General features: G+C 41.4%; 2 protein-coding genes across 3 annotated transcripts in view; both read left to right on the forward strand.

The window, feature by feature from the left end:
- The first annotated feature begins 8610 nt into the window (after positions 1-8610).
- LOC139557632 (sal-like protein 4) lies at positions 8611-16803 on the forward strand. The gene is made up of 4 exons (XM_071372689.1): positions 8611-8784; positions 11232-13781; positions 13917-14227; positions 14433-16803. The coding sequence occupies exons 1-4, from the start codon at positions 8718-8720 to the stop codon at positions 14850-14852; spliced, it is 3348 nt and encodes a 1115-aa protein (XP_071228790.1). The 5' UTR covers positions 8611-8717; the 3' UTR covers positions 14853-16803.
- A 682-nt stretch (positions 16804-17485) lies between these two features.
- LOC139557633 (probable phospholipid-transporting ATPase IIA) overlaps positions 17486-23333 on the forward strand; it is a 34289-nt gene continuing 28441 nt past the window's right edge. The window contains exons 1-3 of one of the 2 annotated variants that reach the window (XM_071372690.1): positions 17542-17640; positions 18912-18981; positions 22706-22850. In XM_071372690.1, coding sequence (XP_071228791.1) covers positions 17637-17640; positions 18912-18981; positions 22706-22850 — 219 coding nt within the window. In that variant the 5' untranslated portion in view covers positions 17542-17636. Of the gene's footprint in view, positions 17641-18911; positions 18982-22705; positions 22851-23333 lie in introns of both variants that reach the window. The other variant, XM_071372691.1, reaches the window with a different exon arrangement.

A 23333-nucleotide genomic window follows, 5' to 3' on the forward strand; every position in this document is an offset into this window, starting at 1 on the left:
AGAATGACCTGCAAGGGAAGGTGAAAAGATTTGGCATCAGATCTACAGCTGCACCATTGAGAGCATCTTGACTGGCTGCATCACCGCTTTGTATGGCAACTGCTCGGCATTTGACCGCAAGGTGCTTCAGAGGGTACTGCGTACGGCCCAGTACTACACTGGGGCTGAGCTACCTGCCATCCAGGACCTCTATATCAGGCGATGTCAAAGACTCCAACCACCCAAGTCATAGACTGTTCTCTCTGTTCTCATAGACTGTTCTCTAAGTCTGGAACCAAAAGTCTCCTGAACAGCTTCTACCCCAAAGCCATAAGACTGCTAAATACTTAACCAAATAGCTGCCCGGACTATCTGCATTGACCCTTTTTGCACTAACTCCTTTTGACTCTATGAACACACACTGGATTCTACACACACACTCAGACATACTTACACTCACACTCCAACACACACACACACACACACACACACACACACACACACACACACACACACACACACACACACACACACACACACACACACACACACACACACACACACACACACACACACACACACACACACACACACACACACACACACACACACACATATAACACGTACACATATTTCCACACCCAACTCATATGCTGCTGCTTCTGTCTATAATCTATCCTGTTGCCTAGTCACTTTACCCCTACTGTCACGAACGTCGTAAAGATGAGACCAAGGCGCAGCGTGCATAGAGTTCCACATACGTTTAATAAAGAGAAACTCACTTTAACAAAAACAATAAAGAACAACGAACGAAACGTGAAGCTATACGAATAGTGCAGACAGGCAACTAAACATAGAACAGAAAACATAGAAATAAAGAAACTAGAATGCCCACCCTAGTCACACCCTGGCCTAACCAAAATAGAGAATAAAAGCCTCTCTATGGCCAGAGCGTGACACCTACCTATATGTACATATCTACCTTAATTTCCGTGTACCCCTACACATCGACTCTGTACCGGTACCACATGTACAGTACCAGTGAAAAGTTTGGACACACCTACTCATTGTTAAAAGTTAAATTGTGGAATTTCTTTCCTTCTTAATGCATTTGAACCAATCAGTTGTGTTGTGACAAGGTAGGGGTGGTATAGAGAAGATAGCCCTATTTTGTAAAAGACCAATTCCATATTATGGCAAGAACAGCTCAAATAAGCAAAGAGAAACAACAGTCTATCATTACTTTAAGATATGAAGGTCAGTCAATTCGGACAATTTCAAAAACGTTGAAAGTTTCTTCAAGTGCAGTTGCAAAAACCATCAAGTGCTATGATGAAACTGGCTCTCATGAGGACCGCCAAAAGAAATCCAGAGGATATGTCATTAGAGTTACCAGCCTCAGAAATCGGCAATTAACTGCACCTCAGATAGCAGCCCAAATAAATGCTTCACAGAGTTCAAGTAACAAACACATCTCAACATTAACTGTGAATCAGGCCGTCATGGTCGAATTTCTGCAAAGAAACCCCTACTAAAGGACACCGATAAGAAGAAGAGACTTGCTTTGTCCAAGAAACACGAGCAATGGACATTAGATGGAAATCGGTGGAAATCTGTCCTTTGGTCTGATGAGTCCAAACCGCCATGTCTTTGTGAGAGCCAGAGTAGGTGAGCGGGTGATCTCTGCATTCCCACCGTGAAGCATGGAGGAGGAGGTGTGATGATGCTTTGCTGGTGACACTGTCTGTGAATTATTTAGAATTATTTAGAATTCAAGGAACCCTTAACCAGCATGGCTACCTCAGCATTCTGCAGCAATACGCCATCCCATCAGGTTTGCACTTAGTGGGACTATCATTTGTTTTTCAACAGGACAATGAACCAAAAATAACTCCAGACTGTGTAAGATCTATTTGACCAAGAAGGAGTGTGAGTGCTGCATCAGATGACCTGGCCTCCACAATCACCTGACCTCAACCCAATTGAGATGGTTTGGGATGAGTTGAACCACAGAGTGAAGGAAAAGCAGCTGAAAAATGCTCAGCATATGTGGGAACTCCTTCAAGACTGTTGGTAAAGCTGGTTGAGAGAATGCCAAGAGTGTACAAAGCTGTCATCAAGTCAAAGGGTAGCTACTATGAAGAATCTAAAATCTAAAATATATTTTGATTCGTTTAACACTTTTTTGGTCACAAAATGATTATGTATGTGTTATTTCATAGTTTTAATGTCTTCACTATTATTCTACAATGTAGAAAATAGTAAAAATTAAGAAAAACCCTTAATGAGTAGGTGTGTCCAAACTTTTGACTGGTACTGTATATAACCAAGCTATCATTGCTCATTGTCTATTTATTCCTCCTGTTACTATTTTTTTCTATTATTATATATTTTTTTATTGTATTCATTTTATTGTAAGTAAGGGTTTCACTGTTAGTCTACACCTGTTGTTTACGACACGTGACAATGAATATTTGATTTGATTTGAGAGGATTTACTATGCTGCTTTTCTGATGGACTATCGTCACCATCAGGCCTTTGTTTTCGCTCAAATTCATTGTTTGATTGTTTGATTGAGTTACTTATTAGTGGTGGGGGGGTGTTGCACATTTGGGACTATTCCATTGGTTCCATTGTGCCAGGCAGGCTCAATCGAGCATAGAAAAAAATTCATTAAATACTCTTTGAACCCCAGTCATGATCACCATAGGCTAATTAAAGAAGGGACCGGGCTGATCTCCTGTGGCCCCTCTCCCTACCCAGCACCAGCACCACCCACCCACCCAGTAAACGTTTATAACTCTCTGGCCCCAGATTGCATCTCAGATTTGAAGGATTGGCCCCCTGTTGACTCACAGCTTGATGGTGACTGCCTGGCTCTGTGTGTTTGCTGTGTCTCAATTTCTCTAGCACTTTTTTTCTCTCAGGATCCGACACCACATCAACCAATGCCAAGGTAGCTAGCGACACACCAAAGGAAAATGGCTTTATTTCAGTGATCACTATATTGGTGATACATTGTGAATGCATTTACAAGAGCCCTTAATATGTACTCTTTACTGTTTTTAAGTCTAATGAATGAGTATGCTTTTCATTTTCCGAATGGAAAGACAGAAAATGGATCTCACATCCCATGCAGCCAGTCCATTCATGTTTTACTATTGGCTTGTAAATATAGACTCATAAATAATCTGTGGTCAATCATCCACTGGAGGTGAGAAGTAGGCACAGCAGGGAACCCTCCATACATTCAGTAAGTCCTTGTTCCCTCAACACTTTATTGTTTGTTGATGGAAGCAGTTGTCATAGTCGTGCAATAACAAAAGCCTGACTATTAGTGTGTTTTTCTCTGGACAGGAACCTGGTGGGCAATTCTCCATTAAATTACAGCCATGTGTGGGATCCTGCGCTGATCACTCTCCCCCACCTAGCCCCCTCCTCCTGTTCCCTCCATCACACAGTCACACTACCGACACACATTCACACACTCATGGGTGAGCTAGGTGGATACATGACTACTACCAACACTGTAAATAAAAAGATAACAAATCACAAAGCTCTTTTCCTTCTTTCACACGTGATATGACCTCAACCACTGAGAGAAAAGTGTGTCATAAAGTTTGTAGTTTCTCACTGTCCACACCCACTTACAATACTCAGACAGACAACTCAAAAGACAAAAGCCCAAGAGGTTACTGCTGAGTTGTTTGTGGAATGCTGTGGCACATACTTTCCTCTTGGAGCCCAACCCCCACATCCACCTCCCATTCAGTGGTGTGAGACAAATAAGCAGTCATCTTGTTATCTTTGAAGACTCACATCTCTATCTGAAGGCCTGTGTAAATTGCACTTCCTGTGTGGGACTCAGTTCACATCATGTTTCACCCAGGTGTTGGAACCATGTCTGCATTTATTAAGTAGTTAACTATGCTATTGATCTAAAATGTTCCTTGTATTATGAATGTGTTGTATAACTCTTTGAAACTAGTCTTCCTTAGACCAGTGTTTCCCAAACACGGTCTTCAATGACGTGAAGAACAATACTATTCCACTGAGAAATACAGTGGTTCTATTCAACAAATTCATACTTGAAACTATTTGGAAATCATTTAGAGTTCCCTCCATGACTCACAACAATGACATAGCACTGTTTTTTCAAACAATAGACAACATCCGAGCTTCAACTTGTGAAACCTTCCAAAACCCCATGCCTTTACACCTCAATGCCCTCAATCTCGATTCTGAAGTTGGACAACAAAATAACAAAATAGGCCTACATGTGTTAAGGGAAAGGGAAAAGTTACAAAGGGTGTTTTCTGATCGATTGAAAATAACCTAACACTATGGATCGGTTGATGACAGCCTTTGAATTTGCTGGATGGCACTTTTTTAAATATTTTTATTTATTTCACCTTTATTTAACCAGGTAGGCCAGTTGAGAACAAGTTCTCATTTACAACTGCGACCTGGCCAAGATAAAGCAAAGCAGTGCGACAAAAACAACAACACAGAGTTACACATGGGATAAACAAACGTACAGTCAATAACATAATAGAAAATCTGTATGCAGTGGGTGCAAATTAAGTTAGGAGTCAAGGCAATAAATAGGCCATAGTGGCGAAGTAATTATGATTTAGCAATTAACACTGGAGGGATAGATGTGCAGATGTGCAAGTAGAAATACTGGTGTGCAAAAGAGAAAAAAAAAAAAATATATATATGGGGATGAGGTAGGTAGTTGATTTGATGGACTATTTAGAGACGGGCTGTGTACAGCTGCAGCGATCGGTAAGCTGCTCTGACAGCTGATGCTTGAAGTTATAATAAGGGAGATATCTCCAACTTCAGCGATTTTTGCAATTCGTTCCAGTCATTGGCAGCAGAGAACTGGAAGGAAAGGCGGCCAAAGTAGGTGTTGGCTTTGGGGATGACCAGTGAAATATACCTACTGGAGCGCGTGCTACGGGTGGGTGTTGCTTTGGTGACCAGTGAGCTGAGATAATGAGGTGTTGCACTATGTGTATAGATGGTTACTCAATCATGGAGAACAGTCTTTCTTCAATATTGCCCGTCCGTTTCATGGAAATCAATTTTTGCATGTAAACTGTTGTTCTCTCCTTTGTGTGTTCTTAAAGGAAAACTCCACCTAAAAACAATAATTTGGTATTTGTTTCATTAGTCCTTTGGGACTATGTCAACAATGGACTAATGAAACAAATATCAAAAGATAGTTTTTGGGTAGAGTTTTCCTTTAATGATGTTATTTATGTTTCTTGTGGGGAGGAAGGATTTCAGATGCAACCAAAGAAGGTACACCAAGAAAGGAGAAAATAATCAAAATAAGATCTGGGAAAACACTCAAAACGGCAATAAGAAAATCTGAAGATCGCCTGTGTAGTTTCCGGGCACAGCTCCAGGAATCTACGCATAACTGGTGAAATGGTCAGAGGATCCTGGTAACTATGGATATCTCAGTATTTCACACAAGGTCACTCCTCAGGAGAATGCTACTTTTCTTCATTTTTCTACACAATAATAAACTGCCATTTGACAGGCAACTTTCTGCATTCAATCACTCATCAAAGTATGTGATTAGAGTGCAGGAACTATGGACACAAAGAGACAACTTATTTAAAGCAATTTATAAAGCAGGCTCCTAGATTAACATTTTGATTATAAAGTTGGATTTTTTAAATACCACAGATACATCAACAAATGTATGGGCATACGTCAATAACACCCTATTGTACCTCAAGTAAACACGCTTTATTACAATACAAAATGAAGATGAATTACAAGTAATGCATTGTTTCCTAACATAAGGAAACATAAGAGGAGACATTCTTTACTTGGTTCACCTCTTGATGAAACCGTTTACAGTAACAAAACTGTCATGTGGTCAAAGAATAATCATTAAAGTCATTTCAGTAGATGTATTTATTTTCGCTCTCATTATTTTGTATATCCTAGTCAAATAAGTACATCAAATATTGAGCTAAAGAAAGTTTTACTTTTCTTATGGTGTTGATGCTTCCAGTGCTTACAGTTGAGAGCAATGCAATGCCTTAGTGATGCATGTTTATTGTTAAATTCATAATGAAATGTGATATTTTTTGTTAGCGTCCCTTTGGTTCCCACCATTTCAGATTTATGGCACAAAAGCCAACAGTTTGAATTGTTTCATTTGAACGCAACAGAAACAGAGTGTATTCAAGCATAGTTTTCTTATTGGGGCTATAAAGCGTCTAGACAACACTCCCTTCTTTTTCACCTTCAGTCAGTCCCTAAGTAAAATACTTTTGTTTTTCTGGATATACCTGTATGGACTTATCTTTGTCTCTCAGTCATCGACAAAGACATTTTTTTTTATCCCGTTCATCAGACAGTTGTTACAGAAAAAGCAAATAACCATAGACTTAGTGAATTTCTATGGTCTCCCTCAAATTCAAATTTCACTCAAATTAACATGTTATTTACTGTAAATCAACTTTACTATCCTTCAAGGAAAAATGCATTGCTTTGGATGTAAAATGAACCTATTTCTCTCTGCCGTGGCTAAAGTTTGTATGTGCCTTTTAGCTGTTTGATTTGTTGTCATCTTTCTACTGAATGGAATCAATTCCATGTCCATAGTGCATGGAAACCTTGAACACCTCCCACCATACACAACGATATGGAGGGTAATGGGGTGGTCTGGAATCTGGGACAGAGTTACTTACTCATGTTCTTACTTATTTAAGCATTTTTGCTTTGAATACCCCCATTTTATTTTAGAGCAGTCCCCTTTTTGTGAAGATGGCTGACAGTGGAAAGGGGGTTTGAGTAGGTAAAATAGGTTGGCCTATCCTTTTATGAGTTCAGTGGGCAATACATTCTATACACCTTGACAATTTACCAGAACTCACATGGTCTAATGACAAACAGAAATATGTTAATTTTACATCCAAAGCTATGCATTTTTCCTTGAAGGATAATAAAGTTGAATTACAGTAAATAACGTGTAAATCAGAGTGAATCTTGAATTTGAGGGAGACCATAGACATTTCCAGTCAATGGTTATTTGTTGTTGGAAGGAGCTTCAAGGATTGCAGCTCTGACAATGTGTTTGAGTTTTTGAAAAAGGATTGTAGATCACATGTATTTTTTTACCATCTGGATCACAGGAGGTTGGTGGCACCTTAATTAAGGAGGACGGGCTCGTGGTTTATGGCTGGAGCGGAATTAGTGGAATGGTATCAAACATGGTTTCTATGTTCTATGTTAGCGCTGTTCCAGACATTATTATGAGCCGTCCTCCCCTCAGCTGCCTGATCTGGATATCCTCTCATTGGATTGTACATCTATCTATATGCTATCTGAATTGTGGCACTGAACTGACATATGGCACACAAACAAAGTATATGCTGCTCAAAGACTTCTCCCAAAAATTCTGTACATTATAGCATTTTAGTCATCATAGCAGTATGGTTCACCACACCTACAATGATATTACAGTCTCTGGATAGTAGGGGTCTTGACCCTGACTATTATGATGGAAAGTCAGAGTGATTGGACTATGGGCCAAAGGTGTCTCTCTTGAGGAAGAGTCTGTTGTCTGTCTGTACTTCTCTTGCATGTGATTTAAACCAATTTTAATGATTTGAATAATGATAAGAACTATATTTTCAGTAACCAGAAATACTTTCCCTAAAGTTATTGGTATTTTTTATTTTATTTAACCTTTATTTAACTAGGCAAGTCAGTTAAGAACAAATTCTTATTTACATTGACAGCCTACCTCAGCCAAACCCTAACCCGGACGACGCTGTGCCAATTCTGCGCCGCCCTATGGGACTCCCAATCACGGGCGTTTGTGATACAGCCTGGAATCGAACCAGGGTCTGTAGTGACGCCTCTAGCACTGAGATGCAGTGCCTTCTTGAACTGCACTGTTGATTAAGGGCTTGTAAGTAAGCATTTCACGGTAAGGTCTACACTTGTTGTATTCGGCGCATGTGACAAATAAAGATTGATTTGATTTTCATTTAGACCGCTGCGCCACTCGGGAGCCCATTGGAGTAATTGGTAAATCAATGAAAATAAATGATAATGTTAATACTTTAACGAATGATCTTAATACATTTTTTGGGGGACATTTTCACAATAATTTTATATTTAGCTCAACTAGATCACATCGCAAAGGATAGCTTGCAGGGTTAATGGATCCGAAATAATATATTTGACTGCATGTTGGAAGAAAAGGACAGATTAATATGAACCAACATGTCTGCATGGGAATAATAAAATAAAAAAAGTTCTACATTATGAAATATACTCTTCTAATGAGTACTCTAAACAAACTTTTGGAGTTGAATGATATTATTATGATTACCCAAGTGACAATAGTTCCATAGATAAAGTATGGCAGATAAGGTAGGTTTAGATCTGTTTAGATCTGTTTAGATCTGTATCTCCTGTACCTCCCTCCCTCCCTCCATCACCTTCTATCTACTAGTATCGCATCTCACGCCCCCTTATGGCACTGCTTTTCTCATCAATGGGCCCTATTTGAATAATGTGTAAGCACTTGGACTGGAGCCAATCAGCTGTCAGAGGACCATGATACATCGCAATGCATTATTGATACTAATAATTACGTTGACATGCGCATTTCTACTTGAGGAGCTAATTTTACAACACGAAGAATTTGTAAAGAAGGAAAGAAAATTGTGTTACTGTTTGTTCCCGATGTTTGCACCATGTCGAGGCGCAAGCAAGCTAAACCACAGCAAATTAATTCCGGTGAGCCCGGTTCGTCAGAAAAGGGTGAGTTTTTGTACTGATAAAGTACTTTTAGAAAGAGTCGCGCGGGGTTATATTTATACAATGTTGCAAGATATCAACATTCTAATTGGAAAGTGATACATTGTTTCTCCTCGCACGTTGACCTGGCTGGATCATGACCCTTGGAACCGACCACGCTTTTTCATGAATAAACCTATGAGTTTGTTTAAGTTCTCAACTCTTTTTGTTTTGTTTGTTTATTGCAAAAATAGACTACATATGAGTTTCTTAATTGCAAACGTTTGACCAATTTGATGAATCGATTTCGTTTTTGTCAGTGAACCAGAAGTCACTCTAAACGACATTGCCTTTTAACTTTTCTTTAACTTCAGTTGATTTTCCTAAATGTTACCTATGGAATACGAAACAGGAATATCTGGCTGAATATCACTAACGTGATTATTGTAGTAGGATATGCGTATCTGGTTGTTTGGTTATCTTTAAAAAAAAAAATGTTTTATGTAGGCTTAATTGAACTATCTATTTAGGGCATTCGTTTTAGATATTATTGCATGTGGTGTCTGAATAGCCTACTAATATACTTGCTCTGTAGGTAGCTTTACATCATTAGGTAGGTGTATATGGAATATTTTATGTAGTGTGTTATGTGGCTTTTTTTTATAAAGGTGTCGGACAGTATGAAATGTGACTCGGGAGTAAGTTGACCTGAAAGCAATAAATCCCCCAGTTTAAGGCATAACTGTTTTCTTTCCTACATATGTGGGGGATGGACGGACCCGTAGTGGTCGATTTGTAGGCAAGGGCTGGGGGTGCGGTTTGTGTTGCTATAGTAATGAACATCACCTTTTATGAATGATTATCGCCTACTAATGCAACTTACACGTAGACCGCTTTGAGTGGGAGAGTGCATGTGTTCTTTGATCAGAGAATAGCTATATGTTCTGTTTGATACAATGTATCAACGTACTCTCATTTTAACTGGCAACCCCTGTGTGGTTTCACCTCGTGCCATATTGAACTATAAGACCAGGTGATCTGATAGAATTTATGCGCCACCAAGTGGTCATATGATTAGAGGGACACGTTGTGAAGTCAATATTTTCTGATCTTTGTTTTGTTTGAAATAATTTCATATCCCGATTTAAATCGAAATAGTTTTTTTCTTCAAACTTGTTTTTCCCCCATTTTGCGGGTTGTTGAGGGTTCATTGCTGCTTGTAATAATCGACCCATTTTGCATAGTGATTGATAAGGTAACGTTCTCCTCCCGCTGCCTACTGCGTTATTATGCACTGCAACATTGGCAACTTCTTTGACAATGAACGGATTCTGAATAGTCTACCTACAATGCCATTTGCAACTTTCACCCTCCCCACTGAGCGATTAGCAAATCCAGCAACAATTGCGTTGGAAGAATGCAGACAGGCGGTCTACACCCCCTCGCCCTTCCCCTCCCTCTCAGGCGAGTACATTAGCATTTGAGTATGCGACTGGTTGTTAAATTGCCTCGGGTGGGCAGACACACTTAAAATTATCACTTTAGGATTGATACCGGTTCACGTGTTCCATTTTCCTAGAAGTTGCTCGAATTTACACTGCATGTAAATGAGATGTTGAAATGCGGGCGATATCCCCTGATCTTTTCTGGGTGTGAAAGTTCAAGACAATTCAACTGGTGTGAAGACATTGTCCTGACTGGGCATAAGCATATGTCATTTATATAGAATTAGTTGTGAATTACATTTAAGTGTCGGTTATGTAGACTATATTGTTTAATAGTTCACACCTCACCTGCCCCTGTATCAGTGCGTTAGCGATGTCGACAATGAGTGAAACTATGACGTGTCTCTTCTCTAACGCTGAAAACAGATTCTGGGGCAGTTCATACCTTACTTCCGATACTTTCATTATTGTGGCAAATTCGGACTGGTTATTACAGGCCCCCACAATATGATATGGGTTCACATGTTGGCCAATCCTTATAATGAAGTATAATTGCTATAGGAATGCATTTCAGTTTCTACATCCAAATTAGGTTGCCCCTGTTTTTGTCTCAAGCCAGATGTTGCCCTCTGCTGGGCCAGTTGTGCACTGAGCCCAAATTGCACTAAACCCTCATGTTCGCAATGCATTGACTGGAAATCTGATGAAATGCTTTTCATAAATGTAAAACTTTGATTCAAGCTTTGCCCACCAAAAGCACAGCATTTCTATTGTAGATGAGGCCCATTAGTTATTGCAGTATTTGAATGCAACCTTTAGTATATTTAAAATGCATTTGTGTGTGACTGAAATTAAAGTATATAAATAATTGATTGAATTTAAATTATATGCAGATATACAGACTTTAAATTATATACAGACTGTAAGACTTAAATTATATTCAGACTAATTAATTTATACCTTGACTTTAGTTGGTTGTTATTTAATGGTTTTAACCTGAGATTTCCCTACTTATTTTCATTACAGGGGTTCTACAAGATGGTCAAACTGAAGAGGTTGGAAATGAGGCGAAGAGGTTTCGAATGGACACAGCAAAGGTCTGCACCAAATGCTGTGCTGAATTCTTCAATGAGGCTGAATTTCTCGAACATCAGAATAATTGCACTAAAAGTCACAAGGCAGTCATCATGAAAGATGGCGAGGGGAGAGAAGTACCAGAAGAGGTGTCACAAGGAGACTCCCCTGGTGACTTCCAGAATGACCACAGGGACTGCCAGCCCAGAAGTAATTCTCTATCAAAGTCCAATGCAGAGTCTATGGAAAGGATGGATGACGAGGAAGAACCTAAAATAAACGGTGCGGAACAACCACCCAAACAAGACCAGGTAGAGATGTCTGACAATCCCAGGCCTGAAATGAGTAACCATCAGAGCCAGACCTCATCCAAACTCCAAGATTCAAATGTCATCTTGGAGTCCATGCCTGGCACCAAAGTGGCCGTCACTCAGCATTCATCGAACGTTGGTTTGAACAACCGAAGGTCTGCACAGACCTCCCAGGAGGCCTTGCAAGCTATCCCCATGATCCTGGAACAGCTGGTGGCTCTCCAGCAGCAGCAGATCCAACAGATCCATCTGACTGAGCAGATCCGTATCCAGGTGGCCATGATGGCTCCACAGAGCCTCCACTCGGCCAAAGGGGCATCAGTTGACCCTCTTAAAGCCCTAGGAGCTCACCTCTCCCAGCAGCTCTCTGCTGCAGCAGCCCTGATCAGTAAGAGGACTAGCCGCCAGAGTCTCTCGATAGAGTCCCTCAAACAGGGCAAACTACCCCAGTCCAACAGCAACCCCACCTCACTGGCTGGAGGACTGGGGCCAATGCCCTCCAAAGCCGATATGTTGAAGGGGCTCCCAGACCTGGCCAACCACCTACCAGTGTTACTGCCTCAATCACCAGGCTACAAGGCCTTTCAAAGTCCCTTCACTGGCCTCTCGTCAGAGATGGATCCCTCTAAGAAAGTAAAGAGCAAGATCCCAAACATGCCTGAGTCTAAAAACGGGTCTGGTGGCGACAGCATGTACAAGCATAAGTGCAAGTACTGTGGAAAAACCTTTGGTAACGACAGCGGGCTCCAGATCCATTTGCGCTCGCACACTGGAGAAAGACCATTTAAATGTAACATCTGCGGAAACCGCTTCACAACCAAAGGAAACCTTAAAGTGCATTTCCAGAGACACAAGGAGAAGTACCCTCACATCAGGATGAACCCACACCCTGTGCCAGAACACCTTGACAACATTCCCACCAGCAGCGGCATCCCGTATGGCATGTCAATGCCGATTGAAGAATCCAACATGGTGGACATGAAGCCAATGCTTGGCATCCCATCTCCAGGTTTCCACCCATCAGCACCTCAGGGATTCAAGCCTTCGTTTGAAGGTTTCAGGAGCGACCGGTTCTCCCAAAGACCGGCTTCATCTGGAAGTGACGGAGCATCAATTTCCTCAAACGTGTTCAATCACGAAATGGGCTCTGATCAGCACCACCAGGTATCTAATGAGCTAATGGGAGCGCTGCATCACATGAACAGCAAAGACCCTCCCAGCGACCACGAAGGCTCTGAAACAGCCAAATTACAGCAGATGGTGGATGGGCTGGAGAAGAGGACCAATGACCCAAACGAGTGCTACATCTGCCACCGAGTGCTCAGCTGCCAAAGCTCCCTGAAGATGCATTACCGTACACACACGGGTGAGCGGCCCTACAAGTGTAAGATCTGCGGCCGTGCCTTCTCCACCAAGGGCAACCTCAAAGCTCATTACAGTGTCCATCGGGCCAACACGCCCCTCAAGATGCAACACTCCTGCCCCATCTGCCAGAAGAAGTTCACCAATGCTGTGGTTCTCCAGCAGCACATCCGCATGCACATGGGAGGCCAGATTCCCAACACCCCCATGCCAGAGACTCAGTTAGAGGCCTCTGAAGAAATGAACTCCCCTCTGCCTGACGAGAAGTCCATGGACTTCAACGGCTTTGAGAGCATGGAAGACCAATACACAGAGCTTGACTCTCAGGAGAAGCCAAGCAAAACTTCAGATTCTCTCCCACCATCTGTGTCTGAGGAACCGCACCAACCCCATCAGGCCCCTCCATCCTCTGTGTTCTCCAGCATAGCGGCACTGGAGAACCACATGAAGAACCTCACCTCATCTCTCAACCTGCAGCGCCAAAGCAGCACCGCTTCAGAGAGCGATGGAGTGCCTCCCAAAGAGTCCACCTCAGCCTCCGAGGGCCTCCGGGAGCAAGAGTACCAGAGCGGCCGCAGCCCCACCGTCTCAGACTCTGTCTCCTTCCACTCCTCATCCCCAGTCAACAGCCATGTGGGCAGCAGCAAGTCAAAGTCCCCCGAGTTAGCCTTCCCTGAGGATTACACCCGGAACAGGCCTAGACCAGACTCTGACGGCGGCTCTCAGGATGCCAGTGAGTCCAATGGCGCTCTGGACCTGACGGCACCCAGCTTCACTCCAAAAACCATAAAAGAAGAGCCTGGCCTGTACTTCACTAATGGAGAGTATGGTAAGTGTTTAAACAACTTTGTTTCGAATGTGCTGTTATAAATCAATGGCATTCTCTTTAGGGTTTTAAGTGTAGGTTGACTGGGAGTAATCTGGGAGTATTGTTTATTAACTGGAATCTTCTCCTTCTCAACAGCTCCCAGCCATTTGCCTCCTTTCATGAGGGTGCCCTCCAGTCTGGTCCAACTGGAGATGCAGATTCCCCCAGAGAGCTCCATGGGCATGAGCTCTCTATTTGGCTCCCAGATGCCCCAGGGAGCAGGAGGGCAGCCACGGGACAGCTCAAGTGCTCCCCGTAGATCCAGCAAGCAGCACCTGTGTAACTCCTGTGGCAAAAACTTCTCCTCTGCCAGTGCCCTGCAGATCCATGAGAGGACCCACACTGGAGAGAAGCCCTTCGGCTGCACCGTCTGTGGCAGGGCCTTCACCACTAGAGGCAACCTAAAGGTAAGGTTCTTTCATAGAAGAGAAATGCTATAAAAGCCTTCATCTTTCATAGACTCTGTGGTCTGGTATGATACTTTTGTAATGTATATGCAACAAAAAGGAGGTATTTTTAAGTAGTTTTCTGTAGTAATCCATTCTGGATCACGCTTTTATGAACATTTGCACTTTTTCTTGATTTGTATTATAATATGTATATTTGTTTTAGGTGCATGTTACAACTCACATGTGGAACAGCTCTGTGAGGCGTGGCCAGCGCCTCTCTCTGGACAACCCCATGGCCCTGATGGCCATGAGCTCAGAGTCTGGCAACGTTATGCCACCTCCCAAGGAACTGGATCCTCAGCCAATGAACTTCGACCAGTCTCTGTGGAACCAGTATGCTGCTGCTTTCACCAACGGCTTGTCCATGAAGACTAACGAGATCTCTGTGATCCAAAATGGTGGTATGCCTGGTAGCCTGGCCGGTGGTCCTCTGTTCCGCTCGACTGGAGGCCTGATGGAAATGGATGGGTCCCACTCTGGCCTGCCTGCCACCATGGCAGAGATTGAGAAGAATGGCTCAGAGAGCGTGGCCAAATCTCAGTTCCCACATTTCATGGAGGAAGGGAAAATTGCAGTGAACTAGTTTTGAAATGGAAGAAGGCAGTTTTATCTGTTCATTTTTCCCCCATTGATTGTGTGCAGATTTGAATGTTCATAGTAGCAATGTTGGCTAAAATTTGCCACTATGTCCAGGTACAATATACATGTGCTATTCCAACACTTTTAGGAGATAGTCCTTAACCCTTGCTGAACATTTCTGTTTTTTGCAAAGCCTATTTGGAACTCTCAGTAAATTAAATGATGCAGCTCTTCCATAACCTTTCATTTGAACAATTCATCCCTTAAAAGTGTTATATTTAGTTGAACTAGATATAACTACTGTAGTTGTATTTACTGTTTTTGTTTTATTTTTTTTTCTCAATATATGCGGGTATTTCTGTGAGGCACCTTTTTAGTCTTGTTTCCAGAAGTTGAATGTCTGGCTTACCTGAAACTGCTTTGATTCAGAATGTCTCCCTCCCTGATGGAAGATCCTGTACTTTGAATGATTTTGTCTAGTGTTAGAAAATCTTCAGTTTATGACTGTGTACACCATTGTTTTCGTGCAGATAAACAAGTAGTTATTCTGATTCCTCTGCACAGTACATAACTATTTGGCACTCCTCCTATTGTGTGCAATACATTTTTAGGAAGTTTATGTAATGGCCAACAATTTCTCCCGATGTTTGAGGGAATTGTTTGGAGATGCTCTGAGGTGGTCTACTGAGAGCGTTCTGGCAGGTGTCATGTACTTTTGTTTGATCCAGATAGGCCTACTGATTTGCTCAGTTGTCCATTTTGGAGGTTAATCATTTTTCCAGATACGTTACACATGTTGAGACAGTCATTTCTTTGCCTTTCTCTCTAAAACTGAAAACCTCATACCAAGTGCCTAGCTAGAATTGGAATTGTTGCTCTATTGTCTTTTTTTTTTAAGCACCACAAGATTGTAATGGTTCTTTTTGTCTGTTTTGACTGATACTGTTTGTCCATGTAGCATACTGTGCTGTTTCTGGAAGTGCTTTTTTCCCCCACTCACATTTGACAAAGATCTGTTCATTATTGTTTTGTTATTTTTGCTTCCATTAACCTTTGTCAACCAGCAGAGCTTCTGTGTCTTTCGGTGGGTTGTTTTCTGAAGGATATGGGTGTGTTTTAAATGACACGGTATTCCCTAGTGCACTACTTTTGCACTGGCTGAAGGTAGTGCACCATATATGTGTAATATGATGCAATTTGGGGGACAACCATATAAAGCAGAATTCTCTCAATCATACCTGCACTTTAAATTTCTTCACATTTTGGTAAGCTTATAATTTTGATGGCTACATTTCAAAACCATCCAGCTTGACTTTGTTTACCTTGGTGGTCATATTAGGGAAGGCACATCACTGATTTGTCATCTTTTCTTACTTTGTTTGAGGACTTGGAAATGTTGACTTCAGAATTTGACTCAATATTTCACTCAATTGCTACCCTTGTTAAGTGACATATTTCAATACTTCTCTCCATTGATTGAACGTGCAAATCTACTAAACATTCTTTTATCAACTGTTGAATCTTAAACTTTGTTAATTTATATCGCGTGTCATGCCAGAGCTACCTCATTTACATATTTGTTTTTCCTCCACCTACCTTCAAAGGTATATTCACTCTGATACATTCTGAGTAAGCAATGATATGCTTTCATTCCTCTCTACAGAGTTGTAAGTAATGAATGTATCACTGGACTCTTTGCACAACTCAATGCGCAGATGAACTCTAGAATACTGTTGTACATTCCCCATTTAAAATGCATTTACCAAGTTGTGCCTTGTTTATAAAATCTAATCATGTCAGAACTGCTTTGATGTTGTCTCTACAATTTAAGAAATGTTGAGCCTGTTTAGGCTTGTTTACAATGTAAATGTCTTATTTCCTTTTGTTTCCTTGTCACCTAAATGTTACTTTCTGGTCTTGTGAAAATAAAAATCAGGGTGACTTTTCCAACTTTGGTTTGCGTTCTGTTTTCTGTCCCCATGCCATGAATTATTCTGAACCATGTGATGTTGCAGTTTTGATTTCATTGTATGAAGTTAATCTCTTTAGTTCTGTCTATGAAGAGTTCGTTACAGTCCTGACAAAATTGTGTCTGTTCTGTCAGGGCATGCACTTTGTGGATTACGTGGGTCTGTTCTTGCTACTTTTCTTTGATTTGCATCGTGCACACCCCTGATTTCCATCTCGATTCCTTCTGATCACACACTTGGAGTTGTTGGTTTAGTCGCTGATCTCACTTGTACCAGTAATGAATGTTTGCGCCCAAGTCAATTTGCATCCAACTAAATTAATTTGCATCTCCATCCAACTAGCAGTCTATTCAAAAATGCCCCCCCCCCCAGTATCCTAATCGAATTTGTGTCTCTTGAAATGGAGAGCAAGATGGAGCATACATAGGCTACTGGGTTAAAGTTATCTGATCAGTGCATTATTCTGGACAAGCCCCTAGGCCTGTTGGAATGGGAAAAAAACTAAAAATGTTAAACCATTGAAGATTTGTATGTTATAGGCCATAACCTATAGGTTCATATTTTTAAATACTATTTCATCACACCAATTCTAACATATTTGATAAAGCGAAATGGAATCAGCTATGATGAAGAGCCAAGCCACTAGCTGAAGCAAGCCCAAAACAGCCACTGACACACAAAAAAGCCTCCGCCCAGAACGCAGAGACAGCGAGGTGGACTTCGTCTGGCGTCACCGTCAACTGGGGCTGCAGGAATGACGGACAATATTGCTTTGCAACCAGTGAGAGACAAAAAAAGACACGACAATAAAAACAGGAATGGGTAAGAACAAAAAATAAGTTGTATACACTGTAAATGTTAAGAACGACGACGTTAGACTGTAATTTAGCTCGATGGCTGATAACACGAGTTGTTTTCAAAACCCGCAGACGAATATCTCAATTGTAACCGTATATTCTAAACGTTCAAGATGAAACGAACCTATTTTCTAACTGAACAATTGACGGGCTTGTTTAGGGAAATATGTATTAGCCATCCTTGTTCCGGGTGCTGTCCGTCCTGTCGATGCTAGTACAATATTAATCGCCTATTGTTTAAGTATCCATGGGACTAGATTGCCATATAGACCGACAAAAAAAACAACACCCTACGCATTATGCTTCAAGATAAGGTGGGGTAGTGTGGCATGGTTGACTGACATTATTTGTGTCATTGCGTTGAACCAGCCCAAACAGGGCAGGCCTTACTATAAGAATCAGCACTTGTTTAGGGAAGGGTTTCCCAAACTCGGCCCTGGGGCAAGCCCCTTGCACGTTTAGTTTTTTTGCCCAAGCACTACACAGCTGATTCAAATAATCTAAACTTGATGATGAGTTGGTTATTTGAACCAGCTGTGTAATGCTAAGGCAAAAAACAAAACATGCACCCATGGGGGGCCCCAGGACCAAGTTTGGGAAACCCTGGTTTAGGGGACAGCAAACAACCATGACTATCTATCGATAGACACATAATATGGATGATGTGACTTATTATTACACAGTGCATTTTATATATAATAATTATTATTTCCTGATATGATATGCAATGATAATATTGCCCTCATAAATTTGCACAAATGTTAAAGTAAAACATAATGCAGGCCACCCAAGTCTAGGCTACACACCTGTCTGGGCATCCCCTATTCACCTCTCATGTACCCAATCATCCCCTCAGGCAGGAAGCATTTTGCTACATCCACAATAACATCTGCTAAATGTGTGTGTGACCAAAACAATATGATTTGAAGAGTCAATCTCAGAGATGGTGCTTGTCAGAGCATTTCAATGTTAAGATTTAAATTAATTGCAAATGAGTTGGCTCTGTTAAGATAAGCAACAATATACACTAAGTATACCAAACATTAGGAACACCTCCTAATACTGAGTAACTAATACTTAATGCATTTATTTCAATTGACTGATTTCCTTATGAACTGTAACTCAGTAAAATCGTTGAAATTGTTGGGTTAAATTTTTGTTCAGTGTACACAGAGTATACAAAACATTAAGAACACCTTGCTAATATTGAGTGCACCCACCCCCTTTTGCCCTCAGAACAGCCTAAATTGGTGGATTTAACAAGTGACATCACTAAGGGATCAAAGCTTTCACCTGGATTCACCTGGTCAGTCTGTCATGGAAAGAGCAGGTGTTGTGTGTGTGTGTGTGTGTGTGTGTGATATATACTACTGTTCAAAGGTTTGGGGTCACTTAGAAATTTCCTTGTTTTTGAAAGAAAATAAACTTTTTTTGTCCATTTAAAATAACATCAAACTGATCAGAAATACAGTGTAGACATTGTTAATGTTGTAAATTACTATTGTAGCTGGAAACGGCTGATTTTTTATCGTATATCTACATAGGCATACAGAGGCCCATTTGTGGGTTCAATTACAGGCTCAAAATGGCCAGAAACAAAGATCTTTCTTCTGAAACTCGTCAGTCTATTCTTGTTCTGAGAAATGAAGGCTATTCCATGCGAGAAATTGCTAAGAAACTGAAGATCTCATACAACGCTGTGTACTACTCCTGTGAAGGGAGTAGAAAGGAGTAGCGATCTTCAGTTTCTTGGCAATTTCTCGCATAGAATAGCCTTCATTTCCCCTTGACTTTTTCAGGTTTTGTTACATTACACTCTTATTAGAACAAACACATTAGTAAACCCACTACAATCATGCAGTACAGTCAGCATCAAGCAGTTGGTAAGGGTAGGTAACAACACATCCGCCACGCTGATCCTCAGCACGGGGGTCCCTCAGGGGTGCGTGCTCAGTCCCCTCCTGTATTCCCTATTCACTTATGACTGCACGGCCAGGCACGACTCCAACACCATCATTAAGTTTGCCGATGACACAACAGAAGTAGGCCTGATCACCGACAACGACGAGACAGCCTATAGGGAGGAGGTCAATGACCTGACCGTGTGGTGCAAGGACAACAACCTCTCCCTCAATGTGATCAAGACAAAGAGATGATTGTGGACTACAGGAAAATGAGGACCGAGAATGCCCCCATTCTCGTCGACAGGGCTGTAGTGGAGCAGGTTGAGAGCTTCAAGTTCCTTGGCGACCAACAAACTAACATGGTCCAAGCACACCAAGACAGTCGTGAAGAGGACACGACAAAATCTATTCCCCCTCAGGAGACTGAAAATATTTGGCATGGGTCCTCAGATCCTCAAAAGGTTCTACAGCTGCACCATCGAGAGCATCCTGACGGGTTGCATCACTGCCTGGTATGGCAACTGCTCGGCCTCCGACCGCAAGGCACTACAGAGAGTAGTGGGTACAGCCCAGTACATCACCGGGGCCAAGCTTCCTGACATCCAGGACCTCTATACCAGGCGGTGTCAAAGGAAGGCCCTAAAAATGGTCAAATATATTTAGTATAGTTTTATCTAAAAAGGAAAACTTTTTAATGTTTCACTATTTTTATTTTATGAAATTCACTAAGGGGGATGGTCCTCCCTTTCATTGGAGGAGCCTCCATATGTGTTCTTGAAATGTAATATTTCCTTTGTGAAATAAAGTAGGCCTACTGTAGCTTGACTTCTTAATGTAAACCTCATTGGTTCACATATTCCATCTTTTGTGAAAGTGAGCAGTATGTCTTATTTTATTTCAATATGAATCAATTTGGCATGCATGCTTTCACCTAACTCCAATACAGAGGGGACTTTTCTGAAGTTGTTGTCTCGCACATCTGAATGGGTAACTTCATTATACTGGATATCTTTAAAAAATTAGGTGCTGCATTCATCCAATTTGTAGCAAGCAGTCAGCCCTAGTTTGAACACAGCTTCCTATTTTGGGAATTAGAAGGGGTTCAATTTCTCACTTCATCCACAGTTAGTGATTCATTATCCAAGTAATTAGTATTTAGAATATATATACAATATTTGATCTGACCATTATGACACATGGTAAGCCATAAGGTTAGGTTACCTGCTGGCTGCTTGCTTAGATGAAGTGGAATATTTTGTTTGAGAAGGGTGTATGAAACTAGGGCCTTGCTGCCTAACACATGATGCCAATATTTACTGACTCAGGACCCACCTCTATGTCCCTATTGCTTGACTGAAGCCATCCACACCACCGTAGGAAACATACAGTTGAAGTTGGAAGTTTACATACAGTTAGGTTGGAGTCATTAAAACCCATTTTTCAACCACTCCACAGATTTCTTGTTAACAAACTATAGTTTTAGCAAATCAGTTAGGACATCTACTTTGTGCATGACACAAGTCATTTTTCTAACAATTGTTTACAGACAGATTATTTCACTTATCATTCACTGAATCACAATTCCAGTGGGTCAGAAGTTTACGTACACTAAGTTGACTGTGCCTTTAAACAGCTTGGAAAATTCCAGAAAATGATGTGATGGCTTTAGAAGCCTCTGATAGGCTAATTGACATAATTTGAGTCAATTGGAGGTGTAGCTGTGGATGTATTTCAAGGCCTACCTTCAAACTCAGTGCTTCTTTGCTTGACATCATGGGAAAAGCAAAAGAAATCAGCCAAGACCTCAGAAAAATATTGTAGACCTCCAAGTATGGTTCATCTTTGGGAGCAATTTCCAAATGCCTGAAGGTACCACGTTCATCTGTACAAACAATAGTACGCAAGTATAAACACTATGGGACCACGCAGCTGTCATACCGCTCAGGAAGGAGACGAGTTCTGTCTCCTAGAGATGAACGTACTTTGGTGCGAGAAGTGCAAATCAATCCCAGAATAACAGCAAAGGACCTTGTGAAGATGCTGGAGGAAACGGGTACAAAATTATCTGTATCCCCATCCCCAGTAAAATGAGTCCTATATCGACATAACCTGAAAGACCGCTCAGCAAGGAAGAAGCCACTGCCCCAAAACCGCCAATAAAAAGCCAGACTACGGTTTGCAACTGCACATGGGGACAACGATTGTACATTTTGGAGAAATGTCCTCTGGTCTGGTGAAACAAAAATAGAAGTTAAAGCTTGGTTGCAAATGGGTCTTCCAAATGGACAATGACCCCAAGCATACTTCCAAAGTTGTGGCAAATGGCTTAAGACAACAAAGTCAAGGTATTGGAGTGGCCATCACAAAGCCCTGACCTCATCTATCGAAAATTTGTCGGCAGAACTGAAAAAGCGTGTGCAAGCAAGGAGGCATACAAACCTGACTCAATTACACCAGCTCTGTTAGGAGGAATGGGCCAAAATTCACCCAACTTATTGTGGGAAGCTTATGGATGGTTACCCGAAACGTTTGACCCAAGTTAAACAATTTAAAGACAATGCTACCAAATACTAATTGAATGTATGTAAACTGCTGACTAACTGGGAATGTGATGAAAGAAATTAAAGCTGAAAGAAATCGTTCTCTCTTATTCTGACATTTCACATTCTTAAAATAAAGTGGTGATCCTGACTGACCTTAGACAGGGACTTTTTGCAAGGATTAGATGTCAGGAGTTGTGAAAAACTGAGTTTAAATGTATTTGGCTAAGGTGTATGTAAACTTCTGACTTCAATTGTAGTATTTACATATTATTGTGGTGGCATTTCAGTGAGAGAAACTCTAAAAGGGACAGTTTCCCGGACACAGATTATTCCTAGTCATGGACTAAAAAGCATTGTATTGGAATTTCTTCATTGAGCATTCTTTTTTAGTCTAGGGCCAGTGTTCAAAAGCATCTCAGAGTAGGAGTGTTGATCTGTCCATATACTCATTATGATTAAAAAGGCAAGACTGATCCTACATCTGCACTACCCTGAGACTCTTTGTGATGTACAGGTCTAGGAGTAAGCTTAACCTGCATCCAGGAAACCAGCCCTAATGATGAACTACACTGGTGTTCCTCAGGTGCTGCCCGTGGTCGAGGTGCTGCGGCATGGGGGACTTCCGGCCGCGGACGGTGTGGCTGGGCCACCCAGAGAAGAGGGAGCAGAGGTACCCCCGGAACGTCATTAACAACCAGAAGTACAACTTCTTCACCTTCCTCCCAGGGGTGAGTGTCGGGTACTCCGGGTCAACCAAGCAACCGTCATCTGCTCCTCATTCACAACACAACAAGCCGGAATTAGTTTAGTGGCAAAGTGGAGTTATTGGTTTAATGGCAAATTGGAGTTATTGGTTTAGTGGCAAATTGGAGTTATTGGTTTAGTGGCAAAGTGGAGTTAGCGGTTTAGTGGCAAAGTGGAGAGTGAGCAGTAGAGCTGACCCCATAGATTCGAATAGTTGGTTGGTGGACACTGATTCTAATCAAATGAGCACTCATGTTAGCCTGTGCCGTATAGACTAGTGTGCCTCTACTGTAGTTGTTGAGTCTCCAATTAAAACTAAACCACGGAAAGAATAGTAAGGAACTTTCTTTTTTAACTTTCTGATTTTCTGAGCCCAATTTTCATATGAATTTGGTTTTCAGACATTATCTAGTCTTAAACATTGTGCCTTTTTTGGATATTAAGTCATGCATTAAAAGTAGCAAAAA

Source organism: Salvelinus alpinus, chromosome 28 (genome assembly GCF_045679555.1).
Source record: "Salvelinus alpinus chromosome 28, SLU_Salpinus.1, whole genome shotgun sequence".
Classification (NCBI taxonomy): domain Eukaryota; kingdom Metazoa; phylum Chordata; class Actinopteri; order Salmoniformes; family Salmonidae; genus Salvelinus; species Salvelinus alpinus.

Coding starts and splice junctions, on each gene's coding strand:
- LOC139557632 (XM_071372689.1), top strand. CDS start 8,718: ATGTCGAGGCGCAAGCAAGCTAAACCACAGCAAATTAATTCCGGTGAG. Junction 8,785..11,231: donor GCCCGGTTCGTCAGAAAAGG/GTGAGTTTTTGT, acceptor TTTTCATTACAG/GGGTTCTACAAGATGGTCAA. Junction 13,782..13,916: donor CTTCACTAATGGAGAGTATG/GTAAGTGTTTAA, acceptor CCTTCTCAACAG/CTCCCAGCCATTTGCCTCCT.